Here is a 22833-nt window from a genome sequence, read left to right on the forward strand (position 1 = left end):
TATCTCATTATTTATGATATTCTCATTTTCAAAGTATGGTTTGAAAATAACTTATATCATTTGATAATGAAAGTCCTCTATTGTGCTATCGGTTTCTGTAGAGAGACGAATGAACAGAGAATGAAAACGTTTTTATTTGAACAACATGCAACAAACATAAACAAGGATTTAAATGATTAAATGGTAAACGAATTCAAACTCACCGTCGACCATTCTAAACCCGATGCAGATCTGTGCATGCGCGTGGATTTACCGCTGGACAAAAAAACTGGAAAATCAGGACTGGGCCTTCGGGTCGCCGGGCCGTCGCGGGTCGTGGGTTAGTAGCGTATGTTGAACCCCAAACTATAATACAATATTGAAAATAAGGGTAAATTAACGAATAATACAACGTTTTCAAGGCAATCTCAGTGAGACAAGGAGTTGATCTACCAATAATACCAATAGATTTAGAAATTTTGCAAGCAATATGTGAGTTATGTGCTTTCCATGAAAGGTTTTCACCCAAAATAACACCAAGAAACGTAACTTCCTTAATGAACGCGGATCATCTTGTGACCATATATTCAATATTTAAATCAAATTCTTCTCTTTTTTGCCTTGGTTTGAAGATTACATAGTTCGATTTCTTAATATTTAGTGATAACTTATTTGCTTTAAACCAGTCAGATAACTCAAGCATTTCAGAATTTATAGTATGTGTTAAAGTATGTGTTTTGTCAACACGGACGGCGACCGGAAGTGATTTTGCAAAGAAAGTGACGTCACACGTCACAGACGTCAAGTCACAAACCTAAAAGCTGGCTATTTGGCGTCCGTGGTAAAAAAAAAAAAGGCGCGAGAAGGTAAGTTCATTTTAGGTGCAATTACTCTGTTTTTTTTTTGGTTGATTTTTGTTGTTTTCCTGCTAATGCTGGAAAATCAACTTTCTAATTCCTATTATTTAGGAAAGAAACTCTTTTTTGTCAGTTGAACCGGCTGACGAGCAACAGCGTTGCAGACGCCGAGACTCAGTCTTTCCAAAAGACCTAGAGTAAGTCTCTTTTGACAGATATTTGCTTTGCAAATTTCTTGATATATGCATTTGCATGTGCTTGTGTTTTGTCTCTGTGGTCTTAAACTTTAATGCACTGGCAATGCTAAGACAAAGTTTCCAGAAAGACGATGTTAAATTTTGTACAGCTTTGATTACCGTCAAATTTAATTTCTTTTTTGAGAAAGAACGCTTCATTTTTATTTCTCACTTTCTTTCCTTTACAGAAATGTACCAAATGGATTGGACAAATCAGCTAACACTGGCAGATGTGAACATTGCTTTACATTCAGAATCATTTCAGGATTATCGATCGTAACTGGAAAGAGAATTTCCAGCCGTGTTCTCTTCCAATAAAACAATAAGTTCATCCTTTGAATCAATCTTTGATGGTAGCTCTGAAAAAGCATATATCCTGTCTTTCTTAACTTGAAGTGATGATTCAGTATTACGAAAGAAGACCAAGAATCAAAACTGCTGTACAATTAACTAACGATGCCGTAAAATCACTGATGCGACATGCTTACGGCAAACAAGTCAAGTCACAGACGCCGGTCTCGACCCAGTTTCACCTCGGCTACTTGGCATTCGTGTTGACAAAAACGTCTTGTGCTTATTAAGCTCCCTATTGGCATACATGGATGGGTGGACGTACCTACGTAGGTCCAACAATAACCAGCGCGTTTACTGCAAAAAATGACACCATTTTGCATCAGTGTGTGGGAAAATAACATGACGATTCAATTCTTCGGTTAAAGGAGAGCGGTGAAAGCTCTGCAGGATCCATCCTCAGGCCTGAAGATATTTCAACTGTTCAAGTCCAATGGTGGCCGTTAGTTTGCAACTCTAACTTACTTCAACGAAGAAAGCAAGCAAGAAAACCTCTGAAATACCAACTAGGTATGGGCTTAACTTCTTACTTATCAAGCCATCATGATTTATTGATTAGCAACTAATATGGCTATCCTCAAATGGAAGCCAGCAATACAAAGCTTTAACTGTTTAAAGGCTCTCTCATCAATTTTCTGGGACTAATAGATCTTAGAGTCACTTGCCTTGGTCGAATGGAAGTGCTTAAGTTTAAAAAAGATGGCCGTTCAAACAAACTAATGTTGTCTGCTACCACGTCACCTACCAATAGCTGGGACTCCTGAAGATGCACTCCCAAGCTGAAATATTATACCCTTAACCCCACAACAAGTCGTTCAGGACTACAGGATCGTCTTTGAGGGACTGGGCCACATTGGATGTATTTACCAGCTTTGTAGTCGACCCGGCATCAGTACCTGTTCAGCATGCTAGTAGGCGTACACCCGTAGTCCTTCGAGAGGAAGAAAAAACTAAAGTTGCAGATCTAAAGAAGAAACGTGCACTAGGAAAGAGGAATGTCCAACACAGGATAAGTAACTTAGTAGCAGTATCCAAGCCAGGCAAAATTAGGATTTGCCTTGATCCTCCAGAGCTGAATAACGTCATCAAACGTTCCAAATATCACATTTCTACAATCGAAAAACTGCTACCAAAACTATGCAAGGTCAAGGTTGCCATTTTTAAGAAAAGACCACGTGAACGAATGACGTAATAAACCGACATCCTGTCATGACATCTCCCCTCTAGCTAATGAAAGGAGTAATAAACATGCAATCAAAAATATCGATATTGTCCACTTTTCATTGATCAAAATCTGTCACAGTCATGCAAAGTTAATGTTTCAGCTGATAACAACAACTCGGATTAGCGATGTACTAAATGATTAATTGCGCTTAATCAACTTATTATATACAAAGTCATTTAACCTGCGTGGTTGTACAGTTCTACCAGATCTAGTGCGGATAATACCAGGGGACTGGATGGTGTCACTTTCTGGGCAATTTGTGATCCCTCTGTCACTTATTGGACTCGTGGATGGTGCTTGTGTTACTATCAGGGGTCTTGATGATGTCTCTCCTGTCTCGTTTGTAGGGAGTGCCTTTTGTGGTCACAACCACTGATCTAGGGGTGTGAGCATGTTTGGTAACTGCTGCAGGTTTCCAGCCATTCTTTGTTTTTAGTCGAACAGTGTCACTCACCAGTTTTGGCAAGAGGTAGTGACTTCAAAGTACAGCTTCTGTTTTCTGTTGAGCCAGGAGCTGGGACTTGGCATCTGTTGGAATTCTTGCATCCAGCAGCTGTGTTGTAGTGAGAAGTTTGATTCTTAGCCTTCTGTCAAAGAAAATTTGAACTGGGGAATGGCTCAGGCCAGTTATCAGGGTATTTCTGCTTTCGAGCAAGGCAATGCATGGGTTAGTACCGTCTTCATAAGCTCTCTTTAGTACAGATTTGGCTGTTCCAATGGCCTTTTCTACTCGTCCATTAGCTTGTGAGTGCTTGGGACTTGTAGCTGTGTGTCCTAAAAGTCAATTTTTTTTTTTTTAGATTTCAAAACTATAATGTTAACTAATCAGTAAGTGACCCAAGTTTCAAGCCTCTATTTCAAAAATACACCTGTTTATTTTAACTGGAATTTCCTGTTTAATGGTCCGCCATTACTAACTTTAAAATCTTGAGGTAGCTGGATCGAGGAGAAAATGACATCAATGACTCAATAGGTTAAGAATGCGGCTAAATTAATATGCAGCACGGGAGTTTTGGGTTTTTAGACTTTTAAATTCCTGTATTGCATATCTCATAAGCTGCGTTTACACACTGGAACTTTAAGATACTGAGTAAATGACGTCACTTTTCCCCAGATCCAACCCTCTGAAATCCAATCGGTCAGTTTGGAACTTCAGTAATGACTTAAGTCGATTTCTTGAAATAACTATTCTCTCAAGGCGCTGCAGGATATTCCACAGACGCTTCTGTTTCGAATGTAGCTCTCACACAGTTCACCAAATTCCCACGTGCTTGCTTTTGTGTGCAGCTCGGTTACTTACTGATCGATGCTCTCCGTCGGTTCCTGAATCCAAGTAAAGAATTTGTGACGTTCAAATGTAATGTTCCGCTTCGGATTGCAATAATTTTCAAATGTTTGGAGTAAGACGTCAAGGTTTTGACCCGTGGTCGATAACGAGAATGTGTTGTAAATTTACAGTGCTTCTCTGAGGAGACGAAGAAATAAAGCGACTTGGTGCTTCTCAGGCTTTTCTCTTTGAGCAAAATTTTCGTGCCTAAGACTGTGTTTGAATTCCAGGACTTCGGACACCATGCCATGTTTAATGAAAGACCACGTGAACGAATGACGTAATATTTGAAACCCATAAGAGTTGAAACGTGTAACAGCCCCTTGTGTGCTGGAAAACAAGCTTCCGAATATTCAATTTGCTAAGTACCATATTTGGAACAACAAGAGCGACGGGTTTCCAAATATGGTACTTAGCACTGAAACATTCAACCAATCAGTTCGCACTGAATATTCGGAGGCTGTGAACGCACGTTACACGTTTCAACCATTATGGGTTTCTGGTACTTATCATGACAAAGGCCTTTAGCTCATTAGATGCCAAGAATGGGTTTAACCAGATCAGCCTTGACACGTTTTGGGCGTTATCGCTATCTAAGAATGTCTTTCCAAATAAATCTGGCGTCTGAAGAGTTTAAAAGTAATATACAATCAAGTGAGGACGGGTGCGGGCAAGCACCCTCTTCTGGCAAATTATGAGTATGATGTCAACAAAAAGGTCTCGATACAGTGTGACGCACGTGAAAACAGACTAGGAGACACAATCTTCAAAATGAGCAGCCTGTCGCCTGTCGAAATCACTTACTTCCACTGAGCGCAGGTATCCATAAATCGAGAAAAGGTGTCTCGTAACAGCGTTTGCTTGATAGACATTCAGCCAGTACATTTCACGCAGAGAGAAGGTCAGAGTAGAGACCGCTCATAAGCCACTTCAATCAGTCTTTCAGAAACCGGTCTTCACCGCTCCATGTAGACTGCAGCGGACGCTGCACAAACTACAGGGTTTCAACTTGAACATTAAGTACAAAAACAGTCCACTAATGTACATAGCTGACTGTGTGTCTAGAGCCTATTTGGCCCACCCAGGAAAACAAGATGAAGAATTCGCAGACTTTTCCTTAAAAACAGACGTCTTTTAAGCCTCTCAAAGGTCTTCAATGTGTCCAGTGAGTTACACACAATTACAAAAGGCAAAAGGCCTGGCACTCCAGTCTCTTGGGTGAAAAGTCGTAGTAGGGTAGCCAGAGATGAGGCGTGATGTGCCCATTGCAGACCTAGAATATTGGACCTACAGAGAAGAAATTTATCATCGTAACGGTCTCCTGTCCAAGAGTCAGCACATCATTACCATTGAGAACGGAAATCCTTGCAAGAAGCCATGCTATTCATCTCGCAATTGCGGGATGCTTGCGAAACGCTAGAGAGGTCGCGTTCTGGCCTGGAATGAACAGCGACCAAAAGCAAGCAATCCCCTATTGTTCCGTATGCGCAGATTTTGAGCCCAAAAGAGCCGTTGCAGACACCGAAATTGCATATCGTTCTTGGAGTCCTATGGTCGTCGACTTATTTGCCCTTCAGAGGAAAGAGTACATTTTCTAGTTGACCACAGTTCAGACTTTCATTAGAACTCAGGGACCCAACTTCGCCATGAAAATTACCAAGAACCTGTTCAAGAAAGCACTCCGCAACGACAAAACACCCTGGCCTGTCTTACTGGGGTAAGGAAACACGCCCGAGGAAAACATTGGATCAAGTCCAGCACAGCGAATGATGACTCATCGAACTAAGACCCGTATGTCGACAGCTGCAGCCCTTCTCTATTTTCCCGTCGATGAAGAAGTAGAAAGTAAAATAAAGCAGAAGAGACGGAAAGCAAAGCTTTATCATGACCAGTATGCAAAGCCTTTGCCGTAATTAGAAATTTGGCAAGATATCAGGGTCGCTGAAGTGCAGAATGGAAACTGAGTTGGCAAGCGGGGTCTCAGAAATCACGGATCGGAACAGGCAGTTTCTCAAGCTCAGCAACAGTCAGCAACAAAAGCAGTCCCAGACAGCACTGCCAAAGTAGTAGGTCGAGAGTTTTCCTAAAGTGCAAAATTCGAGCAATTACCAGTTCAAGCGTTCCCAATCCTGCACCCAACTCTGTGTTAGAACCCGTACCAGAGCCATCACCTGGACCTCCACCGGTGAAGAACACCTACGCTAGGATTATGAAGCTGCCTAAGCTTTTAGACTGTTGTGGAGAAAGACTTGCTGAATGCAGAACTCTCTAAGTGTTATTGTTTTTCTTTAATTACTTATTTCGTTACTTTCAAAGTGTATTAATTAATTTCTTAAAAAGAGAAAGATGGTACGATACTGAATTTTATTGTGTTGTCTCATTTATTTTCGTGGTGACTGTCATGTGAACGTTCACTGTATGTGCATATTTGGTAAAAATATTGTAAAGGTTTCTCTGTTTAACAAGTTAGTCCTGTTGATTGGCCACAGTGTATTCAAAATGGCTAGGGAATGTGACTTTGTACCACAAGTGAGTGTTCTATATTTATACTTGAGGCAGTCCCGAGGGGGCAGTGCAACAGCTATGCCACCACCACCATGCTTTCCACTGCACAAGAGACGTCAGAACTCAATCACGCCTGTGGCCCTATGAGTAGCTCTTGCTTATTAGCTATTTGCTGAAGAACGCTGTATTATTTCGTCTTCAAGACCTTTAATCGACAGAAAAAACAGGGGAAACGTCTTAGTCAAACAAAGGAACTTGAATGTGAAAGACGACCCTGCGGATATGGTAGAACTAAAGCTTTTCATCAAATTATCAATGTCCCCGCATAGAACTCTTGTTGGGTTCGGGTTTGAACCGCTCAGGATGAAGGCGGTTCAAACTCGAACTCAACAAACAAGTTGATCCTGTCAGTTTAGCGTTACACTTTTAAACTTTACCGTTATGTCAGTTGTGTTTTCTATAATATTGTTGGTTAGGTGAATTTATCCGCTTGTAACGAACATTTAATCTCTAAAGAATCATTGTATTGATAGATATATATACTGATCACCTTGTAAAAATTTAACTGTTATACTCACTATGGCTGGTGATATTTGAAAGATCGAAACATGTTACTTGAATTCAAAAGTGGCTGCATTTTTTAAAATAATTGATTCAATTTATTTATTTTTATATAAATTTATCCACTGATTGCTTAAGCCGGAAATATTTCAAAACTGCACTGCTATGAACTCAATACGCTCTCTGTTATTTACACGAAGAGGTGGAAAGGGTAACTATTTACCATGAGGTTAACTACTTTACTCATGAAAACCAGTTGACATAATCTTACTTTTTTTCCTCAGATTCCTACAGAATAACAACATTACTTTTTTGACAAGTGGAATTTTTGCCAAACTTGAGAATCTTAGATATTTGTAAGTAAGACCAGTGAAACCTATTTCAAATCACAGCTACCATAGTTTGACCATGCCTCACCGTTTTAGCTATCTGATGTAACAGCATTGGGTGAACGTCTTGCTGAAAACTAATTGCAATATCCCTTTTCGCTCTAAAATTCTTTAGAAATGTAATGTGTATAGGCAATGTATTGTTCAATCAGCAACTTTTTCTGTTTTAGATTATTGAGTGGAAACAAACTTCAAGAAATCCCAGACGGGGCCCATCGCTAGAAATCGGGGACATTTTGAGCCCGCGTTCAATAAATCCTGTGGCAAATTGGTCATGAAAGTGAGTGCAAAAACAACGAAGAAATGTAGGACGCTGGCGATATTTTTTGCTTTCTTAGCTTGATTTTGCTCCACAACCCATAGATTGAAAGCGGGTTTTCTGTAGTTTTGTAATCATGCGACTTTGTTGCACAGCGGTTTTACAACTAAACAATATTCTTCTTCACTTCGGTCAACCCCAGGCTCTCTCCCTCTTCTTCTCCCTGAAGAGAGAGAGCCTGGATTCGAGGTTGCATTTTTTTGTCATCGGCGGATTATGAGCCCAAGGCTCAGCTTTTCGATAAGCAGTTACGACCATTTTTTTGCGGGAGCTTCTAGCTTTACACGAACTTTTATTAAGCATTGGGCTGCAGGGATGGCGCAGTGGTGAGAGCACTCGCCTTCCACCAATGTGGCCCGGGTTCGATTCCCAGACTCGGCGTCATATGTGGGTTGAGTTTGTTGGTTCTCTACTCTGCACCGAGAGGTTTTCTCCGGGTACTCCGGTTTCCCCTCTCCTCAAAAACCGACATTTGACCTGATTTACTTTCATTGTTCATTTCAATTTACAGTGTCCCCAATTAGCGCTCCAGCTCTAGAACGACTAGACACTTAAATAAAGTTCCTTTCCTTTCCTTTCCTTTCCTTTCCTATGTCTGAAAACCTTACAAGTCAAAAGCAGTTAAATGCTCACTTAAAAAGAAACATTTCTGGCGATAAATCACTCTTACACTATATATCCGCATAACGTAATGTGGGCTCAAAATGTCCCAGATTTCTAGCGACGTTCAGGAATTCAAAGTATCTTCGAGTAATGTACGTCAGTCAGTTAAATCAGGCCAGAAGCGACTATACCCGGCCTCTCGTGCGTGAAATAAAGAAACGTTAAATTATGTTTTACCTTTGCTTTAATCTCAGATTCCTTGTCACATGCGTAACTTTAAATCTGTGGAAAAAAAAAAACCGACTTACTTGATAATTTTTTCATTCCTCAACAGACTGCTTTTTGACAACCCCATCAACACAGTTGGCGAGCGGGTGTTCACTATCCAAAACCACAACCCAACAATGTAAGTCATACAAGATGACCATACTGTTTTATATATCAGCACACATGAAGTTGCTCAGGCTTTAGTCCACTCCAGGGCTCGACGCCCTGTCGGACCAATACTGATAAGAAAGTGCTACCATTATAGTTACATCAGCGAGTGGATAGAAGTTAAGTCTTCGCCGTTCAAATGCGCACAACGTGAAAATTTTCATTTTCCTATTTGAAAATCCATATTTAAAAAAAATGAACTTTGGCGAAACTCTCTTTCCATTCGAAAGACAGGCGAATTTTCAACAATTTTTTAAAAGCGCTCAAATTGTCTGCCACTTTAAAAATTTGGCACACAGCTCGCTCAAGTGTTCCCTGGACATATGACCTATTTGAAAATCCTCAGTTTTGCTGCTGTATTCGCTTCCGGATTAAGAGCACCTTCCTCGATGATAGACATAGACATGATCGATTTTTTTCTTAATTGAAAAAAATACTGAAAACTAAGGCAGAGCGATACCTTTGCGTTGATCACCTAGAAAACATAGGACCTACGCCAACAAGCATTCCTTAATTAATTAATTAAAACTCATTTTCAACGACATGCCGATTCCCGCGAAATTTTTTTTCCAAACTATTCACATAAAAGTCTAATTCTCGCTCCACGAGACCGCATGGAATATTTAATTAAGTAAACACAACAGAAAGACGCTAAGCTCATTTTGACATGAAAATCCTTTACTATTGCCATAAAAACTATCCAGATATCTACGCTAGGCTGTAAAGAAGCTCTCTATGTAATTTTTTCCTTGATTCCAACTAAAATTATCTGGATTTCATCCCTTTCGGTGAGGACCATTTCTGCTCGCTCGATGGCGATTTTCGGAATATGACGTTATGATGTCATTTCAAACGAGTCTAAGAGAAACTGGTCAGTGATTGGCTAATATCGTAAACATCCGTTCTGCCAAATTTGGAAAGAAACGGAAGTAACGCCAATTTTCTACGGATTTTTATATTTTCCCGTCTTTTTAATCGGGTAAACTGCGCCTAAGGTAGAAATTGAGTTTTAATCTACGTCACAGCGATCCTGTGAAATCATCCTGACCAGCTGAAGAAGTATATCAAATAAAAATAGGATTTTAAACATCGTGCAAAATTCGTGTCTCGTTTTGAAACAGTATGTTCTCTCGTGCACGACACATCTACCAATTCTGCGCCTCAGAATATCTGTGATCTTTTCACCCGTGCATCCGACGTTCATTCATATAACACTAGATTTTTCTGATGTTGGTAACTTATATGTTAATAAATCAAGACTGAGTATTCGACTTAATTCGCTTTTTGCTATATGCGGCTTGTGTTTTTTTTTTTTTTTTCAATTCCAAAGACAGTTAAATTTAAACTTTGAAATAAAATGGTGATGATGATGATGATGAATCGCGACTGAATTCTTTCGCAAAATTTCATTTTGATATGGACTTTCAAATAGGAAAATAAAAATTTTTGGGCATTTTAAGAACTGTATACGGTAGGTCATGCCTCACATGAATATCTGTTCTGGGAAGTTAAAGAACCGACACATAAACGAAAAAAAATGGAACATTGAATTCTCGGAGGGTGGTTTGCCCAATTAATTTGAGAATACCACGTGGGGAGGCGGAGTCCTGTTGTTTTTACCTTTCACTTGTTATAAATGAATAAATAATTATTCTTTTAATTACCTTTAACTAAGAACTGAGCGACGTTTCACAACTTCAAAGATAGGCTGTAACCGCTTAGATAGAATCAAATACGTGAGCTTAAAACTCAGTTGTGGGACGATACGATGGATAGCACGATAAAAGCTTTATTTTTCCAACTCAAAATCAGTAACTCGGACAGAATTTCACTAGCAAAGTAATTATATCTTCTGCAGATTCATGATTCGGACGAAGCTAAGGACATTTGACCTGGCATCGTTTGACAATAGCAAAAATATCAAACCTGTTATGTAAGTATTAATGCAAAGTCATTTGAGTAATTTCCTGAGGACAAGCTTGAACTGTTACAGTTTAAATTCATGCCTAATTTATCGACCGTTTCTCTGTTATCTAAGGGCTTTATGTTGATCGTTTTTCACGGAACCTAAGTCAACGATTAAACGACAATTTTTTGGTAGTTTAATCTTTTAAAGAAAATTTTCCAGAAGCAATGAAATGCTTTTGAATATTGTTTCGTCAATACAATGAATTATTAACTTGATTTCCTGATTGATTTTTGATTGACACTAACTTATGTAATTAAGCCACGTGAATAAGTCAGTTTTTCAGTTCAGACATTTCAGATTCGAAGATATGTGCATGTTTTGCTAATCTGTCTCGCTGACCCGTTTTGTGTTATACTCTGACCTATTTTATCTGTGCTGACCTGTACACCGTGAAACAATCCTTCTAGGCATCGTCAAAGAAGTAAGTATTCAATGCTGTAATTCTAGTTAATAGTTTTACTCGCGTGTTTATGTACCAATGAATCCTGTTCGGTTTCTCAAATGTATTTCGTTCTTTTCTTTAGATCGAATAATCTTGTTGGAATAAATTATACGATTTGCGTAAAATCTAGTTGGAGTGCCTGTTTGGTTTTATTGGACCATTTCATTCGATTTCTTGGTTGAGAAAAAGTACAGTTTGGCAAGGATCTAAACACTGCCGGAGAACCAAACACATGGCTGAAGACGCAATTAAAAGCGCGAAGCTGGACAGGAGGACTGCGAAGGCAACCCTCACAAGATGTAGGGAAGCGTTGTCCAAACGGATTGAACTTAAACGACCTGGTATAGAGGTAGAGAACGCATTAAATAGCCTCCAAAATGCATTCCATGACCTCGTGGTGAAACACGAGAGCTTTTCAAAATTAATTGAAGACGATGAGGAGTTCGAAGTTCAGGAACGTTGGATGGAAGAATGTCAGGAACTTTTCATGGACACCGAAATTCAAGCAAAGATTTATCTGCATGACTTAGTTACTAAGGGAAAGGAACCACTGACAACCGGCCTCGCAGGGAAACCCCATAAGTAGCGCAGAACCAGAAGCCAGTGTTAGTGGAATTTCAAGCATGCAATCATCAGAGAACAAAGGTACAGTTGATGACAGTTTCACTAATTCAGCTGAAAATTATTGAAGTTGTTAACAATGCAAACATTGAAAACACGGCAAATAACTGTTGAACAAACTGGTCACCATAATAGTCAAAGCACAGGTTCTGCTGATATTTCGCAAGCGCCTCAAAGTTATCCTAACAATAGTAGTGTAACCGAGACCGGAAGCTCTGGCGACAAATGAGTTTTAACAGCGCTGCGTGTGGCTTTAAACTGGAAAAACCGAAGCTACCTGTTTTCGCTGGAAATGTCCGAGATTATGGTATCTTTCGCTCAGATTTCAAGCACGCAATAGAAGCGAAGTACTCAAAAGAGATTCAATCACGCTCCTGCGCACGTGCCTGCGAGACAAGCCACTCGAGCTGATTAAGGGAATCGGAAGCGACTACGACGCCGCCTGGGAATACCTTGACTCCATCTATGGTGACCCAAGATTTGTGTTAGACACTGTGACTCAGGACATTATTCCATTCAAAGCCTTGCAGGATGGGGAGGACGCGCAATTTTGTGACCTCAGCGTACATCTGGTGAAAAGATGTTACAATACCTTAAGGGAAGTCGTATCACGACAAACGACAAAATTTATTGGAAATTAGAACATAATAATTACATTTCTTTCCCCCCACAAATAGGTTATAAACTAATCGAGGCGGGGAGAACTGAGGACATACTACAAGTACAAGGTTATCTATAGATGGACTAAATAACAGCAAAGACATAACTATACAGTTACGCATTAAATAGAATGAACTAACCTAAAACAAAACAAGTACATTAAGATTATGACAAGAGGCTAACTTAAAGTATTAAATAGCTTAATAAGACGGGAGACTTCGACATAATCATCTTCTGACCGCAAGAAATTTAGTAATAATTCCTTTATCTTTTTACGAAAGAACCAGCGTTTAAGTAGTTTAATCGAGTAATGAATAGAGTTCCAAATTTGGGCACCAATTCTCGAGAAAAAGGAATACATTTTATTAGTTCTAGAGAACTTAAAATAAAACGAATCGCTAGAGACAGATCTAGTTCTGTAATTGTGAATCTGACTTGTTTTAACAAACTGATTGAGTATACTAGCTGGTGCTGACCGTCTGTTTATATCATACAGTAAATAGCTACAATCTCCAAAGAATAGGCTAGGTAGGGGAAGGCAATTTGATTTGAGAAAGAAGGGTACGGTGTGTTCTTTAGACTTACAGAAGTAAATAAGACGTAAGGCCCGTTTTTGTAAAGTTACAATCTTTCTTTGAAATGTCAAGGGACAATTACCCCAAGCACAAATACCATAAGTTAAGTAAGGGACAATTAATGAGTTGTACACTGAAAGTAAAACACGACGCGGGACATAATATCGAATCTTGGCTATAATTCCTATCGACTTGCTGATTTTGTGGCAGATAGATTCTATGTGATATTTCCATGAAAGATTTGAATCAATCATCAAGCCAAGATATTTTACATAATCTTTCATTTCAAGGTTTGCGTAGGTGTTAGTTACGGAGTCAAGAATTCTAATCCTAGGTGTGAAGGGCATATTCTTTTGCCAGGGACGAAAGATGACAAAGTTTGATTTCTTTATGTTCAGAGACAGTTTGTTGGCCTTAAGCCATTCGTTGACGTTTCCAAGCTCGCGATTAACAAGAGACTCGAGTTCCTTTAAGTTGTTATTTGAAAGTATTATACTGCTGTCGTCAGCGAATAGATAAAAGGAAAATAACGAAGAGGACTTGTAAATATCATTGTTGTACAGAAGGAACAAGAGTGGTCCGAGGACTGAGCCTTGTGGCACGCCGCACAAGGTCGTCTCAGCCTCAGACACAACATCACTTGAAGTCTGATAGCAATAGACCCGTTTGGCACAAATGTTTGCTGTGCAAAACTTCATCACACTGGCCTGATCAACGCCCGAAATTCATATCCCTCAGTGTTGACGACCGGATCGCAACTGCAAAGGCAAATCACCTGTGTTTCAGCTGCTTCAAAAGGGCCGGCAGAGGACACACTATGGATAACTGGAAGCGCAAACAACAGTGCACAAAGCTGGAGAATGGAACGCGGCGTCCACAACACCACCACCAACTCCTACACAAGAGCAATCCCGTGAGGATTAGCGTCGCCACTACAGCCAGCCCCACTGAAGCAATTCGTCCCGTTTTATCTGCTAACATCGGCAACGCTAAAGGTCTCTTTAAATGCGGAAACGTGCTTCTTGACTCGGGGGCCCAAGTAAGTCTCATCCGACAGGAAACCGCTGAAACTCTCGGTTTGAAGGGAAAGGATGTGTCCATAACCATTACTAAAGTTGGCGGTGAGGATGAAGCAATGAAAACAAAGGAGTACAATGTTCAGCTAACCTGTATTGACAACAACAAGCGTTTTACCGTTAAAGCAATCGGCATTCACAGTATCAGTGACGAGATTCCAGCAGTGAAAACCTCGCACTTACCGGAGGTTCTTGGCCTACGAAACACCAGATTTCTCCGTGGCAAAGGGCACGTTGACCTGTTAATCGGCATTGATCACGCACATATGCATGCTAGTGAGACAAGACAAGTGGACCACCTGCTAGCTCGCAAGTCTCCACTTGGATGGGTGGTTTTTGGAGGAAAACCAGAGCAGATCAGTGACGTAACCAACATATTGCACGTCAAGTACGCCTCACCAATAGACTTAACAGACTTTTGGACAACCGAAACTATGGGCGTGGCCGTGAAACCCTGCGTCTGCAATGCTGACAAACTGACCCAAACAGAAAGAGAAGAAGCTAAGCTCATAGAGGAGTTGTGTTTCAAAGTAGAAAACCAATGGATGATCCCTTGCCCTTGGAAGAAAGACCCTAGCCTACTGCCAGACAACAGAAGTTTGGCAATAAAACGCCTGGAGTCAACAGAACGACGCCTAAAAAGAAATCTGAACAAGCTGAAGCTTACTGCAAACAGATGGAGGAAATGGAAAGAATGAAATTTGCGCGAAAGCTGTCAAAGGAAGAACAAGACAAGTCTAATGGTCCTGTTCATTACATCCCACATCATGCTGTACTAAGGCCAGACAAGAAGAGCACACCTGTTCGAATTGTTTTCAATTCATCCTCTACATTCCAAGGACATGTTCTGAACGATTACTGGAAAAAAGGTCCTGACCTTTTAAACGGTATATTTGGAGTTGTCTTGAGATTTCACAAGAAGGAAGTTGCAGTACTGGGAGACAGTTTAAAGATGTTAAGTTCTTTACCGTTAGTATGATCACCATAGCCTGGATTCAAAGTCCATCACGCAGCTTTAAGCCGTTCGTCTCCTCGAGAGTGGGAGAAATTCAAAGTAACACAGATCCAAACCAGTGGAAGCATATCCCCAGTCAAGATAATGTAGCTGACGACCTGTCGCGAGGTATCCGCGTTAATGAGTTACAAGGCAGATGGAAGCATGGCCCAGAGTTCTTGTACCAACCAGAAAGTCAATGGCCGATTACGACATCCCCACCAGCTCCGAATGTAGACATGGAACGCCGTCAGATGCAGATACTGACCGCAGTCACAGCAGTGAGCACCTAAAGCTAGCAATGGTATTGATCCACGCAAGTACTCAAGCTGGAGAAAACTGATCCGTGTGACGGCACGAATACGCAGGCTAGCAGAAAAGATACGACTGAGAAAATACAACCAGCACGGAAAGGAAGGACCGCTGACCCCTGAGGAGCTTCAGCAAGCAGAAATTTACTGGACAAACCAAGCACAGGCAACCCTTTACAGCAGACTGGATAGGGGCGAATTCAAATCGCTCAGCCCGTTCAGAAACCAAAACGGAACGAACGTTTGCTATGATAAGGACTACGCCCTTATCGGGGCGGAGAGTGTTTCATCAATACAATGAATTATTAACTTGATTTCCTGATTCATTTTTGATTGACACTAACTTATGTAATTAAGCCACGTGAATAGGTCAGTTTTTCAGTTCAGACATTTCAGATTCGAAGATATGTGCATGTTTTGCTAATCTGTCTCGCTGACCCGTTTTCTGTTATACTCTGACCTATTTTCTCTGTTACTGACCTGTACACCGTGAAACAATCCTCTAGGCATCGTCAAAGAAGTAAGTATTTAATGCTGTAATTCTAGTTAATAGTTTTACTCGCGTGTTTATGTACCGATGAATCCTGTTCGATTTCCCAAATGTAGTTCGTTCTTTTCTTTAGATCGAATAATCTTGTTGGAATAAATTATACGATTTGCGTAATCTAGTTGGAGCGCCTGTTTGGTTTTATTGGACCAAATACTAATGTAGCTCTTCCTAGACTAAAAATGTCGTACTTCGTTAAATTTCGAAGTAAAAAGGACACAACTTGCCGTTGGCCGAATCGAAAATGGAATAAGGAGTATGTAACTGTGTAAAGCTATCTTTTTTCTTCATAATCTCGCTGTGTCTATATACCTCGCGCTTAGGAGAGCGAGTAAAATGCAAATCTCCTCGACTATTTCAGCAAAATGGCGTTCTTCCTTTGTAATTGGAGGCCCCTATAATATCTCCGTGATTTGAATATCCCGCGCAAGTGCCTTATGAATGGCCATTCTGCGCAATGCAGAGAATGTTCAAAATCAAGCGGCCCGGTCTGCCATAGGCACTTCGTTACTCCTGAGTCCTAAAAACTTAATGTGTGCAGTTCCTGTGGCATCTTGAATAGCAGAGCATGAGCATTTTCATTTTTGGGAGAATAAACCACACAATCATTTAACTGTAAATACACTCTATTACGACTATGCAACTATAGATGTTTAAGGTGCAATGTGCCCCTGGGAAGGATGGGAAACTAGCCTTAGGCTTCTCCTAGGCAGGATTTGAACATACAATCGCCCTAAAACCGGCCGGATGCTCCTACTAATTGAGCTACCAGATCTCCTTTGGTTCTAGGTAGTTTATCTAGGTCCTGAATGGACGATTTGTCTCGCTGGTCGGCGGGACATACCATTGCACCTTAAAGGGGCATGTCACGGCAGTGCAGTTCATTTTGTGTACTTTTAACAATTACTCACTCCTACTCGCTATGCAACTTAACGTTCACCCAAAAATTACTTTAAAACAACGCAAATTAAAGCTTCGTGACAAAAAAATGTCTGTCGTGTACACATGATTTCAGTTACAAACAACAGAGATAAACTTTGAAAAATTGCCAGGGTGAACAGTTTTCAAAACCCCAGTTGCAATCCATTTTAAACTACTTTAATTTTGTCCATCCCTGACTCCTTTTGTATTTGCTGTTCAAGTTATTCAAGCATTTCTTCAATGTTTCAAGTAGTTATTTTCAGTTTATGTTACGCTTGATTTGGTTGCCAGTTCCCAATCGCTGAATTTGGCTTTAGTCGTAACACAGCGCCTTTTAAATATCAATACACCTTATACCAAAATGGCCGCCATTTCAGTAGTCTTTGGTTTCCATGCAAATTGGCCCTTATGGCCTCGCTCAAGGTTTAATTTTCTTTTGAATTTTACGTTCGAAAAGAAGGCCATAAGGGCCAATTTTCATGGAAAACAAAAAATACTAAAATGGCGGCCATTTTGGAATAAGGTGCATAGTCGAATTTGAAAACTTGTAGGTATACTTTGTAGAGCCTGCAGACCAGCGGGACACATTGTCCATTCAGGACCTAGAGAAACGACCTAACTCCACAGGCGTTCTAGTATCGCAATGGGTAGAGCACCCGAGCGGGGCTACGGAGATCGTTGGTTCGAATCCGGCCGAACATTCTGACTTTTTAGTTGTCCTTTTGCCCTTTCCAAACAACTAGTTTCCCATCTAATAATTCTATCTTTAGCCTTTCATAAACGGAATTGAAAGAAGGCGCTCGAGAAATAGCTTATGCATACCGAGTCTTATGACATGTGAGATACAGGACCTTTACACCTGACTTTAAAAACACAAAGGACCTAAAAAAAAGGAGAATGTAAACAGAACTTATCGATTGTTGTCTTAATTTCACCCATCCTCGACATATGGTACCTATTATTTGTTTGGTATGCACTCTCAGTCACTCCTTGCAATGCTAGGCATGGCAAGACAGGCAATTCGATGCCCTCGACTGTACAAAATATATTCCTTTCCCGTGTTTACCGAGAAAAGTTAAGGATGTTTCTTGGAAGGTCATGAAAATCTTTGCCTCAGGTAGACTGTTTGACCGAAGCTCTGTAGTTAAAGCTACTTCAATGTAGTTCATGTATTAAAATTGTGTTGACTTGACAGTTGGGTAGTTTGTCAGCCACAATTTACCAGTTATCAATATATACTTAGTTTTCCGCTTGATTGCTGATCTCTATTATAACTGAAAGGTCTTTAGCTAGACACTAAATGTAATCGATCTGCTTATGTCTCCCCTAAAAACTGTGCCACGTTGTTTTAACTGTATTGCGTTTAGAACTTTGCATGGAGGCAAAATTAGCACGATCAAGTTTAAGGAATACAGCTGCGTTGTCCACCTGTGAGTACCTTAAAAGTTAACATTACTGTGCAGCCAGACTGTGTGGTTTCAATATAACTTTATACCGACAGAAATTTAATGACAACTATCTCAATTGCAGAAACAGAACATTTCAAGTGAACACCATGTCGAGGTTTGCAACATTGTTGTGACAAAATGTTCGAAAAAATTCCACTTCTATTGTCTCTCCACGCTTGTAGTTTATTCTGGGTCTTGTTTGAAGTGACTTACAACGAATTAAAGTCATTAATTTCAAATTTCCACATTATTGATGAGCAACAAAGAATCCCCATTACCACGTCACTCTTTCAATACAATTAGTCAGGCCTGGGTTGCTCGAAGCATGTTTAGCGTTAACCAGTGTTAACTTCTGCGTAAAAAACCTATTGGCTTTGATACCTCTTAACCAACCGTTAGCGCTAACCAGGCTTCGAGCAATCGGCTCCAGACAGTAATCTTTCAGTAATCTTTCAGTGGACAGATTAAGTACTTTTTTTTCTTGCGAAACCACAGCCATCAAGCCAATCATGAGCCTTACTCGACTACTTATTACATTAGAGATTGAACATAGTTTGGGGAATTTAAAACTTCCACCTCAGTACGATTGTAAGTATATCTGACGCAACAGAGAAGCTAAAACAGTACGTCACTCTTATAATGTACACAGTCAGGAGCCAGAGACTGAGAGCATACAACCAAGTCGTAGAGGCGTGATCTAAAATATGGAAACATTCCCCTCGAAGACAGGGCGCGACATTGTTCGGAATTCTGTAGGTGTTTGAAACAATGTCGCGCCCTGTCTTCAGGGGAATGTTCCATATTTTAGATCACGCCTCTACGACTTTTCAACTCAAGATAAAAGAAGCTTTTCATATTCAAAGAGAACAACCTTCTCTTAATCAACAACTGCCTCACGTAAATCTAAAACTTTCCTTTTAATTCTCACATTGTCACGTTTTATGTACATTCCGTTGTTACTGGCATAATTAACACTTTTTTCGTACTTATAAATTCAACTTAACGCTTTGTACATTAATCAACTGAAGATGACAGAAGTTTCTGTCGAAACATGTCTTGCAATTTCAAAAGTTTTGTCGTTTTCTTTAAATTTTGAAGTTTGTATACAAGCTCACCCATTTGTAATTTAGTAATTTGAAATATTTTAAGAAACAACACAACACTTTTTAAATTTAAAAACATGTTTCGACAGAAACTTCTGCCATCTTCAGTTTAAATTACAAAGTACAAAGTTGAATATATAGAGTGAACCAAAATGCTAATTAGCTGTAAGGACACATGACAATGTAAAAGATCATTTAAAATCGGCAACATGTTCAGTGTGAAGGATCCTGTCCCTAGTGGGCTCCGTGCGGGTGTGGTATACAAGTTTTTGTGTGCGGGCTGTAGTGCCTGCTATGTCGGCGAAACTACCCGGCATTTTTCCACGCCCGTACGTGAGCACACTCTCAGTGATCTTCAAACATCCACACAATTCTGAGCATTGCCGCACTTTGTGCTCTAATGATTGTTTTAGCATCCTAGATCACGCTTCTACCACCTTCCAGCTTAAGATAAAAGAAGCCATTCATATTCAATGGGAGAAAACTACACTTAATCATCAACTTTATCATGTTAATTTAAAACTTTCTTTGTAATCTTTTACATTGTCATGTGTCCTTACAGCTAATTAGCATTTTGGTTCACACTATATATTCAACTTTGTACTTTGTAATTTAAACTGAAGATGGCAGAAGTTTCTGTCGAAACATGTTTTTAAATTTAAAAAGTGTTGTGTTGTTTCTTAAAATATCGTTATCCCTGCTACTATCCAGACCTTTTGGCATAATTTGAAATACATTCAATATACCTAATCTAGTAAACAGGGGTCTGCTATGATCTCGCCAGCCTGATTGTGTTGTAATCCTTAGCACTCTATTCTGTAGCAATAGTAAACAATTAAATTTAGTCGGGTAGGTACTTCCCCATGAGACCTTGCAGTACGACAGATATGAATAAATTAAACTGTAATATAAACATTTTAAATATTCAAGGTAAGATAGGAACGAACTTTGTAAATAATCCCAACACATTTAGCAACTTCCCGTGAAATGTAGTCGATGTGAGAATTCCACTGCAAGTCTTGGTTGGTAGTTCATACATTAATATCAATATTAACGCCACCGTTGAATAGATTTAAGGCAACTCTCATTTGCCTTGATAAAAATAATACAGTAACTTGTTTTGGACGTGTCCAGTCCCAGAGAACATGAAGTTCTTTCCTCACCACAGATCATTAAGGTGTTAAGATTTTCATGTGAAACTAGAACATTCACGTCATCAGCATATAACATAACTTGAATTCATTGCTACATAAATTGAGCATCGTTGATATAAATTGGAAAAAGTATCAGCCCCAAAATTGAGCCTTGACTGGGAATTCCAGTTGAGATTTGTAAAGGATCCGAATCTGTACCATTTACCAAAACTTATTGCATTCGCCTGCTTAAGCAAGTGCGGAACCAACCTGCTTCTTTCCCCTCGATTCTGTAATTATTAATTTTAAATCGACCTTTTTAACTGAGAATCGTTAAAGCAAAAGTTTCCATTCATCATAAGCCTTACATATTAAACTGATGACAGCCCTTGTGATTGAGAAGGGTCACTTCTATGATTCAAAATCTATTAAAGATTCATCTAAAGCTAGCTTAGTCTAGGAAGATTCCGTGGCTTATACTTATCCACGGCTATTATGGGAACCAAGCTTTCCTTGTTATGGGTTGCCGGCGTTAAACTAAGAGTTTTCTTTATTTTTTTGGCATTATTGGCGTAAATGTCATGCAGCCTTAATTAATTATTTAAATCAAATACTTCCGGAATAGCTTTTAGCTAATAACAGAAGGAGGAGACAGTTTATAGCTCGCTAAGATGGACGGTCACCTTTAGTACTTTAGCACCTAAACGGCCAAATAATTGGCCGGTGTTTTTCCAGATTCTATTCTCTCTATTCTTGGAAATTAGGAGTAACTTTATATCTAAGGGCTTGGCACTGAGATTGCAGGAGGCTGTGGCCTTTTTGTTCATAAATTACGGTAATAAAGAGGGCATGACAGGACTGCTTGACTGTGAAACCACCTTGTTTCTAGCGTGTCCTGTTTCAATGACTATATTAGATTAGAAGAGCTGCTCATCTATTTTGAATTTCAGGGGTGTGGAGAAAGATGACTCCGAATTTATAGTTGCCTGGGACGACTCCCTGCGCAACGCGCTTCTTAAGGCTGGATTCGCCAGATATTATGATGAAAGAGGCTCCAAGCTTCTCCCATGCCCGCCTGGTACTTTTGTTGATATCTGTGACACCAGACCAAGGTGCAAAGTCTGCCCTGCTGGTAAGCTTACACAGATCCTATGCACTAAAGTAGCTCATTCATGCATACAAGAATTGAAAACCAAGAACCGCTTTAAAGTGCGAGACTTGTGTCTTAAATGCACGAATTTAATATTAAACTTTATCAAATTAAGTTCCCAGACATGATTTTCCGCCATTTGCCTTTTTTCCAATGTTTGCCCCCAGCATAACACATGGCTAATTTACATGACAATTTGAAAACCAACATGGCGGCTATCTTGAATAAGGCTTATTGCTCCACACTCTCTTACTGGGCTTTCCGGTTGTGAGTAGCAGACCTTTTGTACATGTGCTACATGTCGCTCTTTTTCGGAATTTGCAAGTTGCAACAAAGCTACTGGATGAGTGTGCATAAACTGTTTATAATTGTCATTTGCAATTACAATGGGAACAAAATGGATCCTTCTTTGAAGACGCTAATGAGGAAATTTCTGAGATAACTAACACTACTGTTTGACCCAAGCACTCTCTTTATTTCACAAATCATATTGTTTAACTTACAAAATACTATTTAATTTTTCACGCACTATTTACAATTCTCATTATGCAAAGTTCCTCTTAGTGGTTAGATTCTCTATATAACATCACAAAAAATATTAGAATGGCAACGAAATGAGTACTTGCTGCTTTTTTTTTTGGGGGGGACTCACAGATTTAACGTTAAATCCGTGAGCCCCAAAAATACAATTCTCAGGGTTGTGTAGGTGTTTTTCGCTGTTCACACCCTTGCTAGAACGTGATTTGTACTTTGGAAATAAGATATAAAAAATAAGTTCCTTCTAACCATCTTGTTCAAACTCCCTGATGAAGTCTGCGTAATCAGACGAAACCGGTCGGAGAAATAGAAGCAAGTTGACACCATCTGTTGCTTTGTGCTGCTCGCTAGTATTTATTTAAAAAGTTTGTGCAACGTCTACTCCAGATAATTTTCGTACATCACCTTGCACATGTTCATTACTTCTACCAGTATTTCTTTGCTACGCAGTTGCAAGTAGATATTTTGACCTTTCCTCCACTTTGACTCCATGCCAGCTAAATCCTAATTAACGGCACAGGAGCGAGAGCACTCGCCTCCCAACAATGTGGCCTGGGCG

The 22833-nt window shown here is 39.8% G+C and overlaps 2 protein-coding genes across 2 annotated transcripts in view; both read left to right on the forward strand.

The window, feature by feature from the left end:
* LOC137989253 (uncharacterized) overlaps positions 1-1352 on the forward strand; it is a 70647-nt gene extending 69295 nt beyond the window's left edge. The window contains exon 9 of the mRNA XM_068835089.1: positions 1261-1352. Coding sequence (XP_068691190.1) covers positions 1261-1352 — 92 coding nt within the window. The remainder of the gene's footprint in view (positions 1-1260) is intronic.
* LOC137989270 (nitric oxide synthase 3-like) overlaps positions 1-22833 on the forward strand; it is a 212883-nt gene that overhangs the window by 158696 nt on the left and 31354 nt on the right. The gene's annotated exons all lie outside the window — the stretch shown is intronic.

This window comes from Montipora foliosa, unplaced genomic scaffold (genome assembly GCF_036669935.1).
Source record: "Montipora foliosa isolate CH-2021 unplaced genomic scaffold, ASM3666993v2 scaffold_449, whole genome shotgun sequence".
Classification (NCBI taxonomy): domain Eukaryota; kingdom Metazoa; phylum Cnidaria; class Anthozoa; order Scleractinia; family Acroporidae; genus Montipora; species Montipora foliosa.